This window comes from Kwoniella dejecticola, chromosome 2 (assembly GCF_000512565.2).
Source record: "Kwoniella dejecticola CBS 10117 chromosome 2, complete sequence".
Taxonomy (NCBI): Eukaryota; Fungi; Basidiomycota; class Tremellomycetes; order Tremellales; family Cryptococcaceae; genus Kwoniella; species Kwoniella dejecticola.
The window spans coordinates 398,330-415,446 of NC_089302.1; the positions used below are offsets into that span (position 1 = coordinate 398,330).

General features: G+C 48.5%; 6 protein-coding genes across 6 annotated transcripts; 3 read left to right on the forward strand and 3 right to left on the reverse strand.

The window, feature by feature from the left end:
• Positions 1 to 291: 291 nt before the first annotated feature.
• On the forward strand, positions 292 to 3,370 carry I303_101603 (uncharacterized protein; the record flags this gene model as incomplete). Its single annotated transcript, XM_018405606.1, has 3 exons — positions 292 to 422; positions 645 to 1,308; positions 1,388 to 3,370. 3 exons carry the CDS (start codon positions 292 to 294, stop codon positions 3,368 to 3,370), a joined length of 2,778 nt encoding a protein of 925 aa, XP_018265887.1.
• A 606-nt stretch (positions 3,371 to 3,976) lies between these two features.
• On the reverse strand, positions 3,977 to 5,862 carry I303_101604 (uncharacterized protein; the record flags this gene model as incomplete). The annotated part of the gene is made up of 9 exons (XM_018405605.2): positions 3,977 to 4,041; positions 4,113 to 4,355; positions 4,498 to 4,649; positions 4,759 to 4,859; positions 4,957 to 5,033; positions 5,122 to 5,227; positions 5,361 to 5,409; positions 5,580 to 5,647; positions 5,860 to 5,862. 9 exons carry the CDS (start codon positions 5,860 to 5,862, stop codon positions 3,977 to 3,979), a joined length of 864 nt encoding a protein of 287 aa, XP_018265886.2.
• A 550-nt stretch (positions 5,863 to 6,412) lies between these two features.
• I303_101605 (uncharacterized protein) lies at positions 6,413 to 9,408 on the reverse strand (the record flags this gene model as incomplete). Its single annotated transcript, XM_065968376.1, has 10 exons — positions 6,413 to 6,667; positions 6,737 to 6,855; positions 6,913 to 7,016; positions 7,094 to 7,188; positions 7,248 to 8,189; positions 8,246 to 8,620; positions 8,685 to 9,056; positions 9,115 to 9,211; positions 9,265 to 9,278; positions 9,349 to 9,408. 10 exons carry the CDS (start codon positions 9,406 to 9,408, stop codon positions 6,413 to 6,415), a joined length of 2,433 nt encoding a protein of 810 aa, XP_065824448.1.
• A 535-nt stretch (positions 9,409 to 9,943) lies between these two features.
• I303_101606 (uncharacterized protein) lies at positions 9,944 to 11,590 on the forward strand (the record flags this gene model as incomplete). The annotated part of the gene is made up of 9 exons (XM_018405603.1): positions 9,944 to 10,010; positions 10,105 to 10,170; positions 10,248 to 10,376; positions 10,455 to 10,558; positions 10,637 to 10,762; positions 10,859 to 10,966; positions 11,026 to 11,121; positions 11,212 to 11,360; positions 11,467 to 11,590. 9 exons carry the CDS (start codon positions 9,944 to 9,946, stop codon positions 11,588 to 11,590), a joined length of 969 nt encoding a protein of 322 aa, XP_018265884.1.
• A 629-nt stretch (positions 11,591 to 12,219) lies between these two features.
• On the forward strand, positions 12,220 to 13,429 carry I303_101607 (adenine phosphoribosyltransferase; the record flags this gene model as incomplete). Its single annotated transcript, XM_018405602.1, has 3 exons — positions 12,220 to 12,279; positions 12,543 to 12,862; positions 13,267 to 13,429. 3 exons carry the CDS (start codon positions 12,220 to 12,222, stop codon positions 13,427 to 13,429), a joined length of 543 nt encoding a protein of 180 aa, XP_018265883.1.
• Positions 13,430 to 14,007: 578 nt separating this feature from the next.
• On the reverse strand, positions 14,008 to 16,946 carry I303_101608 (uncharacterized protein; the record flags this gene model as incomplete). The annotated part of the gene is made up of 3 exons (XM_018405601.1): positions 14,008 to 14,192; positions 14,270 to 16,538; positions 16,641 to 16,946. 3 exons carry the CDS (start codon positions 16,944 to 16,946, stop codon positions 14,008 to 14,010), a joined length of 2,760 nt encoding a protein of 919 aa, XP_018265882.1.
• Between the last annotated feature and the right edge of the window lie 171 nt (positions 16,947 to 17,117).

The following is a 17,117-nucleotide window of genomic DNA, read 5'->3' on the forward strand; positions in this document are numbered from 1 at the left end:
CGAAAAGTTGTGTGTTGATTGGTGATGTGTGATTTTGCTGTGCGTCTGTGCGCAGGGTAAAGGAAGCTTGTTGACCACTGATCAAGGATCGACTGGAAAGAAACGGAAGATGATCACACATGACTACATCAATCGAAGCTCATATTAATCGTTACATCTCAAAGGTATATTCATGCTCTGATCCTCAGATGATCTAAAGAGAAGAAGAAGCAACATATCGTGAGGTGTACTCTCAAATACTGGAAACCCCGTCCACTGGCACGACATACAGTAGCATTACACTCGGGCACAATGTCGCGTCCAGCAACTAAACGTTCAATGTCTAGTGATAAAGCCTTACCTGCTCTGCCTGCTGGTGGACTGGGACTCGATTTCTCAGGATTACCATTAGACGATATGGGCATGACAGTACCTCATAAATCGTGAGTCAGGCAGCTATCGGCAGAGGAGATAAAGACAGGGAGGATGTACCCTACACTACACTCCTGATGGACAAAATTGCCTATTATTCGATCGTACGGCTTGATCGGACCCATACCCTTGTGTATGCTATCCAAGTGTGTTACGGGGGAAAGCTGTACCCTGTTTTGCACCTAGCTACATTACGCATCAAGCTAATTCACGGCTTCCATTCAATGCGATAGGAAATCCTCCAGACCACCCGCCCCCCGCTATATCCCCTTGCGACAATCACCCATCGCTCCGACTCATATCCCCTCGTCTCCCTCGATCATCTCCCTGTCTCCCTCGACACCTCTGGCTTCTAGCTCGGCGTATCCATTCCCATATACCAACAAGAACTACTCGCAGTCGACCATCCTGAACCAAAGCACCACAACCTTGACCGCACCAGGTAGTCCTTCGGTATCCATATCCACAACCCCGGACTCAGTGTACTCCATCTCACCGAAGAAGCGAGTAGGGTTTGGCAAATCATCAGTCTCAGCAGACTCGATCAGGTCGCAGACCATGCCGACAAAATCCCATGATGGTCCTTCATTCCCACGACCATCGGACAGCTCACAGTTGTCGGCCAGTCCGAGGCCACTGAGAAGAAAAGGGTCTTCCGGACAATTGTTATCGGGAATAGGCAAGGGGTTGAATCGCGTCGGTAGTGTTATGCGAAGGAATACTGAGAGCAACATTGGATCGTCCGATCAATCACCAAGGAAATTCCATGCGGGATCTTGGAGGCGGGGAAGAAGGAAGATGAGTAGTGGATGTGATGAGTCATGGGAACAAGTCAATCGAATAGGGGAGGAAGCTGATGAGGGAGATAAAGGTATCGGTCGGCCATTCAACGTTGGTGTGAGTATAACATCAGCCCAGTGTAATTCATCCAGTGGATATCGGCAACGTCGCTAATGATGATGCGGTGCGTGTTCAGCACGATCTGCACGTCTCACCGGACTTATCTGACTTGCCCGAACAATGGCTTTCATCCCTCATAGCGCAAGGTCTGACAGAATCAGATTTATTACTCATATCGGCAGCACGGAAGAAACAGCACGAAACCGCCAATATGCCATTACCCGTCAGATCGTCAAGTAGATTACCAAAAGCGCCTCTCTCAGCTCCATCATCACGATTTCTCGACGCCCCTTTCAGGGAGGAATCACTCTCCGGATCTTCCTCCGAGCCTACGCATGGTAGTTTGCTGAAGAAATTCAGCTTCGAAAGTTCTCCTTTAACTACGCCAACAGCGACTCCCACCAAAAACGTCAGTCCCCCCCATCAAGTGATAAGCAGTACCGCCAAACAGTCGACTCAAGGTGAAGATGCGCATGAGTCAGAAATGGTCATTGTAGGCAGGAGTGGACGGCGAAAAATCGATAGTTTCCCTGTATCAGCTGCTCGATCATCTGACGTAGGGCATGATATCCTGCTATTCCAAGATCAGCCGCCCCTCCCCGCTCACACATCCTCAGACGTGAATGAAATGGAATCACTACCTCGAAGTAGAAACCAGAAGAGATTCTCAACTCAGATTCAAACGTTCCGGGAATCCACTTTCGGATTGGGCGAAGAGAGCGACGGGGAATGGGGTAAAAGCATTCTTGATCAGACCTTGTCCACGTCAGCCTCTTCGCCTCCCCTCGTAGAGAGTATGAAGGATGACAGAATACCTGTCCCTCCCGAATCACCATCTGCGTCCGGTCCCGCTTCCGCCCATAAGAGATGGACGGAGAATGAAGCCTTGGCCGGATATAAGACCCCCTCAAGACAAAACTCCTTGGACACTCTGCCCAAATCCCCACCGCCACCTGCCCGTCCTCGTAAATCACCTTCGGTAACTCAAATCCCAAAACAGGTACCTTCACCGCTGACGCCTTTGACCGAGAGTGAAGGTCGCGAGCACAACGATGAATCTCGAAATGAACCTAGAAAATCATCGGAATCTTTCGGCGTACACTATAATACCTCTCTGGCAAAATCGAAATCGTCAGTAGGAAGCGAAATCATCACTCCCTCTTTGTCCATGGAGGACAACATGGACTCTGGTCTGATCGATGGCGATGATCACGACGACGAGAGTCGTGCTCGTCTATTGAGTAGAGATACCACATTTGGCAAGATACCCCTTCCCGATTATAGCGATCAGGAGGTAAATGGATTAGAATCGGAGTCCGAGTCAGCGTCAGCGTCAAACACAAGAACGCATCAATTTCTTGTTGAGAATAGCGTTGGCCTGAGCAAATATCACTCAAATCCGCATTTATCGCTTCCTGCCTCAGCTATCGATTCACGCTCTACCACTCCAGACATCATCCCCGAAATACCTTCTCAGCAAGCGCAGGCACAAGTCCCATTCCAGGGGAATACTTCGAAACGAATATCGCTCAAGCCACAAGCATCATATTCGACATTCAGCTCGGAGCCGTACAAATCAATGGAGGAAGATGATCTTCTCGATGGACTGGACAGGGCTAATCCGGAAGAAAGAGCTTCTATCGCTCTATCGATCCTTTCGTCCCGCACATCTACGTCGGCCCAGAGTTTACATGAGTTGAGGGAAGCGACTGTACGGACGGCGTACAAGTTGACGCCTGTCAATGAGCTTTACGATGAACGAGAGAAGGTCTGGAACTCCGCATGGGCCAAGCGAGAACAAGGGCAAGAAGCACGCTGGGCTCAAAAGGAAATTTACAGTAAGGACAAAGATGCAGGATCTCATGATTCTACTTCGTCAGATTGTCGTGGAAGTCCGAGCTTGAGGTCGACTACGACCACTACAGGGTGGGAGATGACTTCTGACGAGTACGAGAATGGAAGCGAGGGTACAAATGTAATCCCCGCAGACAGGGAGCGCAGGGCGAAAGACGCGATGGATGCTCTGGGAGAAGCAGCAAGGAGGTTAAAAGGAACTTAGAGAGTCGCCGTGTATATAAATGTTTACAAGGTCTTTGTCCATGATGCGATCGATTGGGCCTTTCTCCCCATTGTTAGGGATGTACCATGTATCGCTTTACACAGTACAGTACTGGGACCTCTCTTCTTCGTGCTACCGTCTACCAAAGTGCAGTTGAACCCATGCCTCATGAATCGAAATGAATGAGCCGATACGAAAGAGAAGGTCATCGCCGTAAGATAGACTGTGGCTTGGCTTGACGGCCTGACGATGGACTTACGACTCAGTCGCGATGATCACGGACGTGATGATCTCACGAACTGCCGGTGCATGTAGGGAACGTTCCTCGCCGTGAGCTATGCTGTTCTACTTCTTGTCTCATTCTGTACGAGTAAACCTTGCAATGGACAGGGCCGGAAGGAAAGAGGTGAATTAGGCTTATATACATGAGGGGATTAAGGTATAATCGATATACACAGAAGGAGAGTTGACTGAACGTGATCTGTGGATGCTTGGATGATCCGATATTGCCTATCTGACGAGAAAGGCCGGGGACTAACGTCCTTCCGTATCGGCTTGAGGTACGGATACCCGTCTACTTATCTACTTGACCATTTGGCTAGTTGCTTATTTGGAATTTCGACTAGTCCCAACAAATTCGACGAAATCATCAATCGTAGACGGCCATGCACCTGTACATAGAGTGAAAAGCGCGATATCAGCGCAAATGCTCTTGGGTGTGAAGCGGAAACCCAAAACGCACCTTCATCATCGTATTCCTTGAATTCCTTGTCGATACTCCTGATGAAGTCAATCAAGAGACTCCACGTATCCTTGCTGACCGCTTTGCCCTTCTTCTGAATGAATTCGATCCAAAGGTCGAAATCTGCTCGTGTGAATTGCGGTGGACCGCTGTTACTGCCCGTATCGGTGTCGGATGTTCGGGATAGTGAGGAAGGGTTAGAGGATAAAGCAGGAGGGATGAACGTTGTCCATAGTGCCACAGCTATGTTCGCAGATCATGATCAGGGAGAGTCAGCCTTCCGAGTCAACGTTCTTATCTTCCATAATGAAGCATATTACAGTTCGACGTAGATTCAGACTGCTTGGGATTGAGGAATTGAGAAGAGCAGGAGAGCGCAACTCACCCGTGTCAAGCTGTAATGTCCTAGTACTGGGATCCGGTCCTTTAGCTAAAGTAAAGACGTGCATATACACCTTTTTAAAATACGCTGGATCGGTGTTCAGCTTTTTACGAAGAGTGGGAAGGTAAGATTTGAGAGAGGCGAGAGAGTCGATACTGCACAAGCGTAGACCTCAGAGTATTAGCGTACGACTCAAAATCCAAAAACACAACTCGATTAAATCTGCGGGACGATGAGCGAGCATTGACTATGTGTGGCACTCACTTTCCAGGATAAGAAGCAATACCTTTGACGAATGGTTCTTTCTCCCATTCTCCCGTGACCTTCGATCCGAGATCAGTCGCCAAGCAGAACAGAACGGAATCCTGAGGCCAAGTACAGGCACGTCAGCTCCACGATACAGCTTCCACCGGACCAATTTCAAGTGGGATAGACGGGAAGGAAGACAGGGATCATACTCACACTCTCTGGATCTATACCTAGTTCCTCGCACAACGCCATCGTACCGTCGATCTTGATCAACTTGGAGTCCGAAGGATCTATTCCATCATCCAGACATGTCAGCACGCCCTCCTCTATGTGTTACCTCGAGGACAGAGGGCGAAGATACGACTCGAGCTTACTTACCCTTGTGTTCTTCCCATATTTGAGCCAGCTTCTTCTCTTGTCCTTTACTAGGCGTCGACGTTCCCCCGTTGGCAGAAGCGGAGTCATTGTAGTAATTATCGAGGGCCTGAACAGGCAGCGAAGCGAACACTCAGCATCGTGCCTCGACCCACATTTCAATGCGAAGCAAATGATGGATTGCAGGAATTGACTCGGTTTGTCCAACGACCATGAGACAACGTATCACGAGATAAACTTACAGCTTCGAGGTTCTTGTATTTCTTCACGAATTTACTTGCGTCTTTCTCACTAAGACGAGCAAGGGGAACGATGTCAGCTCAGCTTAGCTTAGCCTTTCTCGACTCCTCTTTCTCTCTAGCCCCTTAAAGATCGCGATCGGCCTGACTGAACCTCATCGCGATTCCAAGGACCAACAGGAAGAGAGGAAGGGCAGTGGCTGCATGAGTCTAGCAACTTACTTGGCTCCGGTGATCGCCCTGAAATCAGCTATAACGCCCTTCTCTCTGGAGTTCAAGCCTGGCAGAGGCTGTAGTTCGGGGAGTCCAGCGGACAGGAAACGAGGCCCAAGCGGAGATGAATCGCAAAGACGGTCAAATTAGATGAGATTGCCGAACATGAAGAGGTAAGAAGAACATGAATCGAGCAGTGTGAATCCAAAGAATGAGTAGATATAGATCAAATAGCGTCAGCTTTTACTGTGGTCGCCTCAAGCATGCTCAACTCGGTATGGTGACTGACCATCTTGTCTTCCTTCCCTGCTTTGTCTGTATCGTTATCGGTCTCGGAGTCGGGGTCGGTTTTCTCCCGCTTGAGCTTGATGGATAAGTAAAATACGGCTGCGATGAGAAGAAGGAATGCGAGTACGATCGAAGACGTCGTGTTCTATTTGTTGCTTCTGTCTGGTCACTACGAGTGTTTACCTTGACTTTGGACTAGGATTTGCACTTGACAATAAATGCGAATAAAGAAATGAGGAATGAAGAGCCAGAATTGAAGAGAGGAAGTTGATAAGTCTGGCGTCATTCGCGTCAACTTGCGTGTTGATATTCGGCGCTCGATACTCGGAAGTGATAAAGTGGAGGTTGTCCACTCGACACACATCATCCAGTCATCCAGTCACCTGATTCCCGTGGACTCTGCATGCATGAGTCTGCGACAAGTTACAGCCTCACTGGTATCACAAGCAAGAGAATCAACTGCATGCTACTCGTGTCTCCAAGCAAGACAAGCCCAAAAACATGATCGAACCCGGCTAGAAAATACAAAACAATACCAGATCAAGATCAAATTATCATTGCTCCCATGTAACATGTCTATCGGATACCGATCCCGTACCCGTCCATTCCCAGGTCTTCCACATCTCTCCTTTAACTTCTCTTTCTCTCACTGCTATATTCGCGTTATGTTCTACCAGATCTTGAACCTTGGACCAAAGCCTTGATCGCGAGGCGGTTGATCCCTTTGGAGGCATCACCAGATCTCGAAGTTGATCGGGAGCGATGAACGGGTTGGGGGTCAAAGAGGGATCAACGTAATGCGATTGTTCCTAAAGATTATGTGACTATCAGCTCGAGCTCCTCATATTCCTCGAGATTGAGTGAAACAGCAGACTCACTTGATCTTGTAACCTCTTTAGTGCGACTTGAGCTAATTCTTCCGCTCTGTATTTCTCGGCTCTTCGCTTTTTCACCTCGGACTGAAGGGCCATGATGATAGCTATGACAGCGGCGGTACCTGGAGTGTAATATTTCAGCTGAGCACAATAGCGCGATATGTGGTATGCTAGCTTACCACCTATTTGAGACTTCCATCTGTCCAGCAGATCTTTCGCCTCGAGCTTCGCACGACATCCAAGCGTCAGATCAGTTCTCGAGGAGGCATACCATGACTTTCCGCTAGATTATGACAATATACGTCAGCTACGTGCTAGAGGAACAAGATATCCCTTGGAAGAGAAAAAAATATCACTTACTGTATATCAATACTCTCGATCACATCTTCATGCTCCACCAAATCCTTCAGAGCGGACTCGAAAATCTCGTCAAATTGTTCTCTGCTGAATTTCGGCTACACTCAGGCGTCAGCTCCACTTTCTTTCTTACTATCGCGAAATATCCGAAGCTCACGTCTCGCCTAGCTGCGAATCTTTCCCTCAGAGAGTTCTCTTCCACACCGTACCTCTCACCTTCGCCTTTCTTCCCATCCTCTTTGCCTAATCCATTGCATACCAATAAACCCCGTCCTTTGCTTAGCTCCCTTTCCATCTCCATAACCAGACCACCTATCATCCTTTTCTTTGCGGTGTCGGGCTTACAGCTAGGCGGGAAGACTCTAGGACTCAATCCAGGTAATCCGTCTACTACTGGTCCCAAGAACGATAGCGGATGAGGAGACAGTATATATTCTGGTATACACGACATAATCTCCCCTTCTGTACATTCAGCATGAGGAGGACAAGGTGCACAAGCGGTCGGACGGGGTAAGAACGGGATCAATGGTAGATCCGATACATCACATTGGATAGCTTTAGCCGCTTCGTGATCGTCTAATTCGAGGGACGCTTTTCGCGCTATGCACGCTTGAGCATCTTGATATGCGCTGTCCCGCTCGAGGATTAGGTCGTTGGTTGTAGAAGCTGAATCGCAGTATCCGAGAGAGGAAGACTGGTTCTTGAAATTTGCCAATAACGAAAGCAGTAACAAGAAAAGGATAGAGAGGGGGATAGTCGTCCTTGGTGCTGGGACTTGGGCGATCTGACTTTCCACTCTGCGAACCAGCGAGTTCGTCTCTACGGGCACAAGGTGTGACTCCACCGTAACACGCGTAGGCTCATCCGAGTCTCGAGTAGTGATCTGGTTTAGCTTTTCTTCCACCGCTTGATTGTATTCTACAGCAGCGTCAAGTTCACGTTTCATAGCCGCCTTGACATCCGAAGGAGGTGTTCGAAGGTATTCTCGACTAGGTCCCAGTTTTCGTAACCCTGGCGTCGTGGGTGCGGACGTTGATGGTGCAGGTTCAGAAAATCGAGGCTGAGCAGGTTTTCCCGAGCTCTCTAATCCCATTGACGACTAAGGGTTTTGCGACATTAGCTAAACAATTTGACACACTATGACCATCGGCTCACCTTTCTCCTCCGCCTTCTTTCAGCGGCGGCAGCGGCTTCGCTACCACTTTGGAACGGGTTAAAGTCCGAAAAGCCAGATTCCTCAGCTACGGCGGACTTTCTGGGTGTCTTGGGCTTGATAGCCTTTTTGGGCGATTCTTCTTTCTCACTTTCTTCGGCTAGATGGTCTAGTATTTTCACTGATTCGCTTTTGCGCGCTGCACTTCTCGGTGGTTTGGCTGCCTCAGGGCCAACGGATGGTGTGCGGAGTTCAGTATTGGCTGAGGATGATGTTTCTATAGCTGATCTTCGTCTGTTGGTCGCTGGGGTCGATAAAGATGGAGTTGACGGTGCTAACGATGCTCGACTTCTGCTTCCTCTCACCGACGATGGTGCCTATTGACGCCAAACACATGGGTAAGGTAAACCAGGCTTGGGATAAACGAAGCGGGGGACTTACAGGAGTCGCTTCATCTTCGATCTCTCCTTCGACGCCGGCGTCCACGTCTTCCAGCTTAGGTACGATATCGGCAGCAGATTTCCGGGCGCGTCCCTTTGTAGCTTTCTTCTCTGGTTCTATCGAGACCGACTTTCTAGCTCGACTAGCTCTTGGTTTCTTCGCCGGCGGCTCCGGCTCCGGCTCCGGCACCTGATCCACTTCTATTATCTCCTCAACCACAATGACTGGTTCCTCCGGTTCGTGCGTTGCTTTTCTTCTTGTTCTCGCTCTTGGTCGTTTCGCTGGGACAGCGGGAGTCTCGTCACCGTTCTCCGAGACAGTCACTATGCCTTTGCCGGATGGCTTGATCTTACCAGCTTTTGCTCGCAAGGCCTATCCCATTATCGAGCTGTTAGTAGGCGAAATTCAAATCTCGGTGAGCGTGACTCACGGATGCTTGTGGTAAGACATGTCTTTCGAAAGCATCTACCAATTCCGCTTTCTTAGCTGCGGAGCTGATCCCGTGGCCATGTTCGAGTAGGATGGATCTGCACGATATTTTAGCTAACGTTGAAGTGAGAGATGGTGTGAACGCTCTCACCGAAGTTGTGGTACCTGTCAGAAGTGAGCAGTACTGGGCATCAGTGTTTCATCAATATTTGCAATAGCTTTAATCACAACTCACTCTCAAGGAGTTAGGATCGAATCCTTCTGCAAGGTATACATCCTGTGTCGGAGCTGCCATCCTGCGGGACTATGTGAAGCTTGAATGAGCTCTTATGCTTGAGTCTCTGTGCTATACTAGTGTGATCGATGTGGAGCTGTCCTAGTTGTCAAAGATGTAGATGTAACAATTAGCGCAGTATGGTGTGAGGGTGGGTGGTGGGTGGATGTTTTGATTTTGTTTGTTTGTGTCAGAATGACGCGGATATCGCCACTCGTCAACGGTCAACGTGGATGACAGGTGGAATCATTTCATTGCCATTTGTTTTTCGCATTTCATCCCGTACATTCTCGCTCTCCCGTTATGGCTGAATGGTGCCCCTTTTGCGTCGCGTGGGTATGTCCTTGCTTGTCTGTCAACGTTGAATGCTTTGTGAATGGGGTTTGAGTGTCCGTGCTGCCTTTGTATAGCTCAATCCCATTCAATACCATTTGCTACTCATCCCTACTTTACACAGTATCATTCTCGCTCTCACTTTACATCTCAACAGCCTTCAAAATCTAGATTGCTCTGCGGCTTCGTGTACCGGTGGTAGCATACAGTCCAGAATATCGAAATGGCTGCTTCAATGGTGTCCTCTCAACCAGAGGAAATAACCGCTGCCTCGTATGTCGGATTCGACTGTGAGTTACGATCATCCCCCTTTCATGACCCCTTATGTCTCTTTGTGCAAATCTCCCAACAGATGCTAAATAGGATCATGTCATTGTCATATAGCCATTACAAGGCAGATTGAGCACAAGTTGCTCAAGAGGGGATTCCAATTCAACGTCATGGTAGTTGGTGAGTCGAATCTGATACTTTTCAGTCTTTACCGCTCGGATCACCCTTTGTTGACCTTTGGCGGTGTTATGTGATAGGCCAAACTGGCTTAGGAAAATCGACATTGATCAATACTCTTTTCGCCTCCCACCTAATCGATTCAAAGGGCAGAATCGAGCCAGATATCCAACCTAGACAGACAACGGAAATTCACGCTTTATCCCATGGTACGTACCACTTCCGAAGCATCAGCTTAAATTCCAAAGATGGTATGGACAGCTGATTCTGAGCTGAATGTGAAATAGTCATCGTTGAGAATGGTGTGAGGTTGAAGTTGAATATCATCGATACACCTGGTTACGGGGATAATGTGAACAACGAGGGGTGTTGGGATCCCATTGTCAAATACGTACGTGGCTTAGCTATAGAGGTAGAGCCCTTCGTGCCAAATATCAAAAGCTGATACCACTACATGCCATGATTATAGATCAAAGACCAACATTCCGCTTACTTGCGAAAGGAATTGACAGCTATGAGAGATAGACATATCCCGGATACCAGAATTCACTGTTGTTTGTTCTTCATCAACCCAACGGGACACACCTTGAAGCCTGTATGTGTCATCTCGGGTTCTCCTTTACTCCTGCTTGCTACGTGCAGTGTCCTTTGCATGATGCCGGTGTTCAGAACTGATCATTCGCGATTGCAGATCGACATCGCTGTTCTGAAAAAACTGGCAGAAGTGGTCAATGTGGTCCCGGTCATCGCTAAATCCGACTCATTGACTTTGGAAGAGCGTGCTATCTTCAAGCAAAGGGTGAGCTATTTGACACGTGGCGACGGTGCCTCAGAACAAGCTCATTGTCTCTTGCGCAGGTCATGGCGGAGCTGCAATTCAATCAAATCAGATTATTCCCCTTCGATGCTGATGAGCTGGATGAGGAGGAAGTGCAATTAAATGACAGGATCAATGTGAGTGTCTTTCGCCTATAGGGCATACAAACGGAGCTCCCCTCTGCTACGTTTGCTGAGGTTTGTCACTTATCGCATGTCGAATATTAGGAAATGCTTCCCTTCGCCATTGTCGGGTCCGAAAGATCCGTAATCATCGACGGTAAACCCGTCAGAGGCCGAAAGAACAGATGGGGAGTGATCAACGTCGAGGATGAACGACATTGCGAGTTCATCTACCTGAGGAACTTCCTGACTAGGTGGGTCACCGTCATCAATCTCATAAGCAGATCGAAGAAATTGCCCAGATTTGCATGATCGGGGCCAAAAGATCACTGATCACTGATGCTGTATCTCTTCTCGCAGAACCCACTTGCAAGATCTGATCGAGACGACCGCCCAAATCCACTACGAGTCTTTCCGATCCAAGCAGCTTTTGGCCCTCAAAGAGTCTTCCGCTAAGGCCCAACAAGCCGGTGCCAGTGCCTAACCTTTCTCTTGACTGCCATCTTATCAAAATGTCCAACATCAATCCTTTCTTCTCGATAAGTTCCTCAATTTAACGTTTATAACCTTTAATGACCTTTATGTGAATATATACCATCCGCCAGCGCCCGATTTATGTGCGGATCTTGCAAAATTACCTTTAAATACCATAAATGCGATGCTCTCATGTTCTTATCTGATGAAGGGCGGGCCATCCCGAATGGTGCGGTGATGAGTATACGATACATTTCAATACATCAGCTCGACATCCCAGCGGTTTGTCATACTGTTTCTATTCGTTTCAGCGGCATGCGGCAATGCATGAGTCACTCAGATGTGCTCCTATTTTTACGGAGCAAAGATACTAAGCGAGCTGAAATGCTGAAATGCTGGCCCTCGCACGGTCCTCGCCGCTTGGTGATTACTCATGGGATTGCGATTGCGTAACTTTGTTGACGGTTTACGGGTCTACGGTCTAATCTGATTTGAAAAAACTTCTTGCTGCAGTACTCGTACAGGAATAGAAATAGATTGTCTTGGTACTGTATCTTGCCATATCATATCATAGAGTACTTCACAAGCCAGTAATCTCCTCTCAAGTCTACGTTCATCTGAACAGCAACAAAAAATATAATGTCCGACGTAGCTTATCTTAAGAGTCTGTTGGGTGTTCATCCCGATTTCCCTAAGAAGGTGAGTCTTTTGCTTTTGGGTGTTTCACTGATAAGCACGTTTGCGCTTTGTGCTTTGTGCTTTGTGCTTTGTGCGCCCTGTCGTTGTCATTGAAGACTTGGGTCGATCCGTAATCCGAGGATGGATCAACATGGCCGGAGTGCATCAAGTCCAAGTCCAACTTCATTCACGTCAATCAATGATTGCCATACGCTGTCCCTCATAAAAAACGAACTTGTGCTGATGTCAGTATCAATGTCGTTTGACGTCTCTGACCTTATCAGGGAATAACATTCCTCGACATCTTCCCAATCCTCCGAGACCCCGTCGCATTCGAGACCCTCATAACCCACTTGATCCACCATATCATCACCGCCAATTCCGAGGCCGGTCGACCAGAAGTCATCGTCGGTCTAGATGCCCGAGGATTCTTATTGGGTCCTATCATTGCTATGCGATTGGGATGCGCATTCGTACCTGTTCGTAAAGGCGGTAAACTCCCCGGAGCGGTCGAGGTGGTCAAGTACCAAAAAGAATATGGGACGGACGAGTTTGAGATTCAGGCTGGAGCTATCCAGGATGGGCAGAGATGTATAGTGATTGAGTGAGTATTCCCTCTTTGGCCTGGGACACCATTTCATAGACACATTCATACATTCATACATTCATACATTCATTCAATCATTCAATCATTCAATCATTCAATCATTCAATCATTCAATCATTCAATCATTCAATCATTCAATCATTCAATCATTCAATCATTCAATCATTCATTCATTTCATCTCATTTCGCTTCTTTCGATCACGTTTCACCTCGTTGCAATGCACCTGCCTTCTCATGTCATACCATTCTGTCGCATCACATCGACGACATCCTGTCATTGTCGTACCACAAGCTTGGACAAACCAGCATTCTTCATCCATTCGTATACCTTTGCTTCGAACCAGATTTAGCCTTGCCTAGCAGGAGACAACGCTGACTATCATTCTCCCTTGACGTCGTAGCGACCTGATCGCGACCGGTGGCTCCGCTCACGCAGCAGGCGAACTAATCAAGAAATCAGGTGGAAAGACGCTCGAATACGTCTTCATCGTCGGTTTGCCATTCTTGAAGGGCCACGAGAAATTGGACGCCAAGTCGTATTGGATGATCGAGGCTGAGGACTAGGCGAAGTGGCATTAGTTATTAGCCGTCAGGCGTCAGGCGTCAGGCGTCAGGCGTCAGGCGTAAGGCATTAGGCGTAAGGCGTAAGGCGTGGGGCATTAGGCATTAGGCGTTAGGTGGATCAGAAGAGGGAAAGAATCCGCAGAATAAGAAAAGTCAGTCTAGATCACGAAGATCCTCTTTTTCAGTCTTAGTCATTATTATAGTATGGTCATTATAGATATTATAGATTCCGGATGTATTGGATGTCACGTAACCAGACGATATCATATTTCCACGTGAGGAAAGTCGCAGGTGGATTATATACATGATGATACATGGATAGTCGTGCGTCATGCGCTATATGAACAAATGCAGGTATACGGTATAGTGATATGTTTGTGATATGTTTGAGATATGATACAGACGACCAGTGTATTGAGGGAAGGAAAAGAGAGAATCTATTTATGCCATGTACAATGCTTTATCATCCAGGTCAGGTAAGGTATCTCGCTCAAAGTCTGCGGCTGCGGGGGTTTGTACAAATACCCGTATTATCTATCTTGAAATTGGTCCTTGATTATCACAATATGATCACCCAATCAGATACCCGCCAAGGTATAATGCGTAGGCCAAAGATGGAGGTTCGTATCGAAATTCTCCTTGGGCGCTGTTCTCTGATCAAGCGTATTTTCGTTCTTTGCTCTATCATTATCGTTATCGTTATTGGTCGTGTTTGTATCTATGTTTGTCGTAGCTGTCTGTTGTGCCGCGCGATTTCGACGAGCTACGATAAACGATCATAGCACTAATCTCAGCGCGCGTCAAAGAAAATAAAAGATATATCGATTCGCAGTCACTCACAAGCCCTCTCATTCCTCTCAGCCGAGCCTTGCCCTTCTCCTTCGATTACAACAGCACTACTAAGCCTCCAATCATCGTCGTCCGTACTGCTCCCACTTCCACTTGTATCGTCGCTCTCATCTGTCGTTTCCGAATCATCATCACTAAGAACGAGCGACCTCATCACACCTTCCATCCCACTCTCTAGATCCGCCATTGAGACTCCTTGGGTCGGTGTGATTGCCTGAGCATGAGCCTGTGTGTGAGGGTGAGGGTGGGACGACGATGGGGATGGCGCAACTTCAAGATCGATATCAATCTCAACATTCACACCTAGATTACCATTTCCACTTCGGGATCCAGCTCCCGTGCTAGAATCTAGCCCAAGATTGAGATTATCGATAGTCTCTCTCAACCTCCTTCGAGTCCTTTCTGCTCGTTGTAACAACTCGTCCGAGCTCTGGGTAGAATCCTGATTTGTAACTCTCCTCGTCAGGTCCAAGTCCAAATCCAAATCCAGATCCTCGTCTCGATTATCGAGATTGGCCAGATTGTCGAGGACCAGCTCGTTCCGACTCTGTTCAATACGTTCATTCGCTACTTGTCTATCTTGTCTGATTCGCATACGTTCGGCTGTAGATCGTCTTTGGGGATTAATGAATCGAGGTAGCGTCTGTCTTGTAGGTGGATCTGTCGTCAGATCAATCACCAATACAGTATGTTCTCCTTCCCCTGCTCCTTCCCCTTCGGCTTCAGCTTCGGCTTGGGCAAAATCGTCCCCGAAACCCCTTCTTCTATTCGCTCCAATCCCACCTCCACTTCCATTTACATTGGTACCACCGCTTGGATTGGTAGTCATCAAACCAGAACCGGCAGTCCATTCGTCTAATTCCTGATTTCTCGTTTCTCGCTCCCTGTCCTGCTGGATTAGTCGGACCGTCTCTTCCATCGGCGACTCCCTCTGTCGGCTGTGCGGAGCAGGTGGAATGGTCGATTGTATCAACTGTCTGAGGAAAGGCCATGTTCTCAACACATCATTCTCGTCCATCTCGTAGCCGGGAGCAGTGTGATTTCGCCTCGAAGTCGAAGTAGCATGGGAATTCGCATTTTCTCCCATCGAAGCTACGACCCTTCTCCCTCTAAAGGTCAGAGCACTATCTCTGTCTGACTCTCTTCGGCTGGTATTGGCAGTTCGTCTTCTGGAAGCAGGAGCGATGTTGTTGGTCTGTTGAGGAGGTGGAGGGGCAACATTGGATATTCCCTCTACGATACTTCGAGCCATGTCCATCAGGTCCGTATTATTCAGTCTGGCAGCCGGCCGGACAGGTTGATTGAGGATATTGATTGGCGAAGTGGCCGGAGGGGCAGGCCGAGGAGCGGGAGGTGCGAAAGCGTTATCCAAAGCGGAAGCGAGCAGATCATCATCTACCGTGATCGTCTCTGTTGATTCACGGGTCGCCATCTGGTCAGTTATGTTGGCGCAAGAGTCCTGAAGAGTAGGTCTGATCGTCGAAGCAGCTGGTGAGACGGGATTGGATCTGACGATTTGTGGCGCAGGTTGTTGGCCGACTTGAACGGTGTTCGTAGGCGGTAATCCCCTACTTCGACTTCTTGTTGGTGGAATGACCCCCCTGGAAGCATGGGAAGATCGATCTCTAGACATCGGTGTAGACTGGACCACCTCCGGAGTTCGTGGGATTGCCGGCCGAGCAGTGCTTCTACTGTATATACGACCTGATCCCATTCTTACGGTGTTGCTCAATGACCGAAGATTTTCCTCTAGTCTACTTTGATCTTCCCTAACCTCCCTCGCTCTATTCAAAACACCGCGTAACATATGGCTTCCCCCGGTCCCATGCCCACTCGCATTCGCATTGGAGCTCGAGCTACTCTCAGCCAGAGTATCGGCTTCGGCAGCTCGTAAACGCAATTCTCGGGCTGTCTCGCTCAACCTCCTTATTCTACTTTCGATATTCTGAGCTCTGCTGATCCACACGTCGTTCGAAGTAGATTCTCGTTCTCGGCCAGTCAATGCGGGCGCCAGCGTGGGCGGGATTAAAGTTAAACCCGCGCGAGGTGTCCAGGTTGTCGGAGTAGAGGCTGAAGCCCTGTCTAGGAGAGTACTGATTTCTTCCGTCGTGATGATTCTCCCTAGGTCGACCAAATCGTTTCCAGGGGGGTTCGGAGCGGTGGAACTGGAAGGCGAGAGCGAGATCGATGGGTTCGGGCGATTCTCAAATGCGTTGACTATATCCCTAGCTCGTTGTCTTGTTCTAGTTGGATCTCTGGGCTGTTATCATACAGATGAAGAACGATCATAAATCGAATATCAGCCATGCGACCGTATAAGTAAGTAAGCAAGGAAAAGGATGATGGATGCTACTCGACTCACAGTTCTTTGATTGATCGCACCGGTATTTCCCCGCGCCGGTGGGGAGACTTCACCTTCCAAAGCCCTTTCTAGCTCTCCAGCTTGACCTCGTAATCGTTCTACTGCATTGCCCAGCTCCTGCACTCGGGAGGACAAGGAATCTCGCAATTCTTCAAGCGATCGAAGGAGAGCCCTCGTGTTTTCTTGGGCCGTTGCGGTGGGTCGTACAGTATTCGTCTGATCGTCGTCGGTGTCATTGGTTTCATTCGTTGCGTCGTTCGGATCATTGAGGTGGGGTGGCGATTCTCGAGAGTTGGGAGGTGGCATAGTCGCTATTCCTCAGTCTTCGAAGTCGTGTTTCTGATTACCATATGGTGATTGGCAACCTGATCTTGGTTGTTGAGGAAGTAGAAGGTCAGTTTTCCTGGTCACCGAAAGACCGAGCGGCGAGAGCCAGGCTAAGCTGGACTGGAACTATGGCTCGCTCGAGACTCCGAC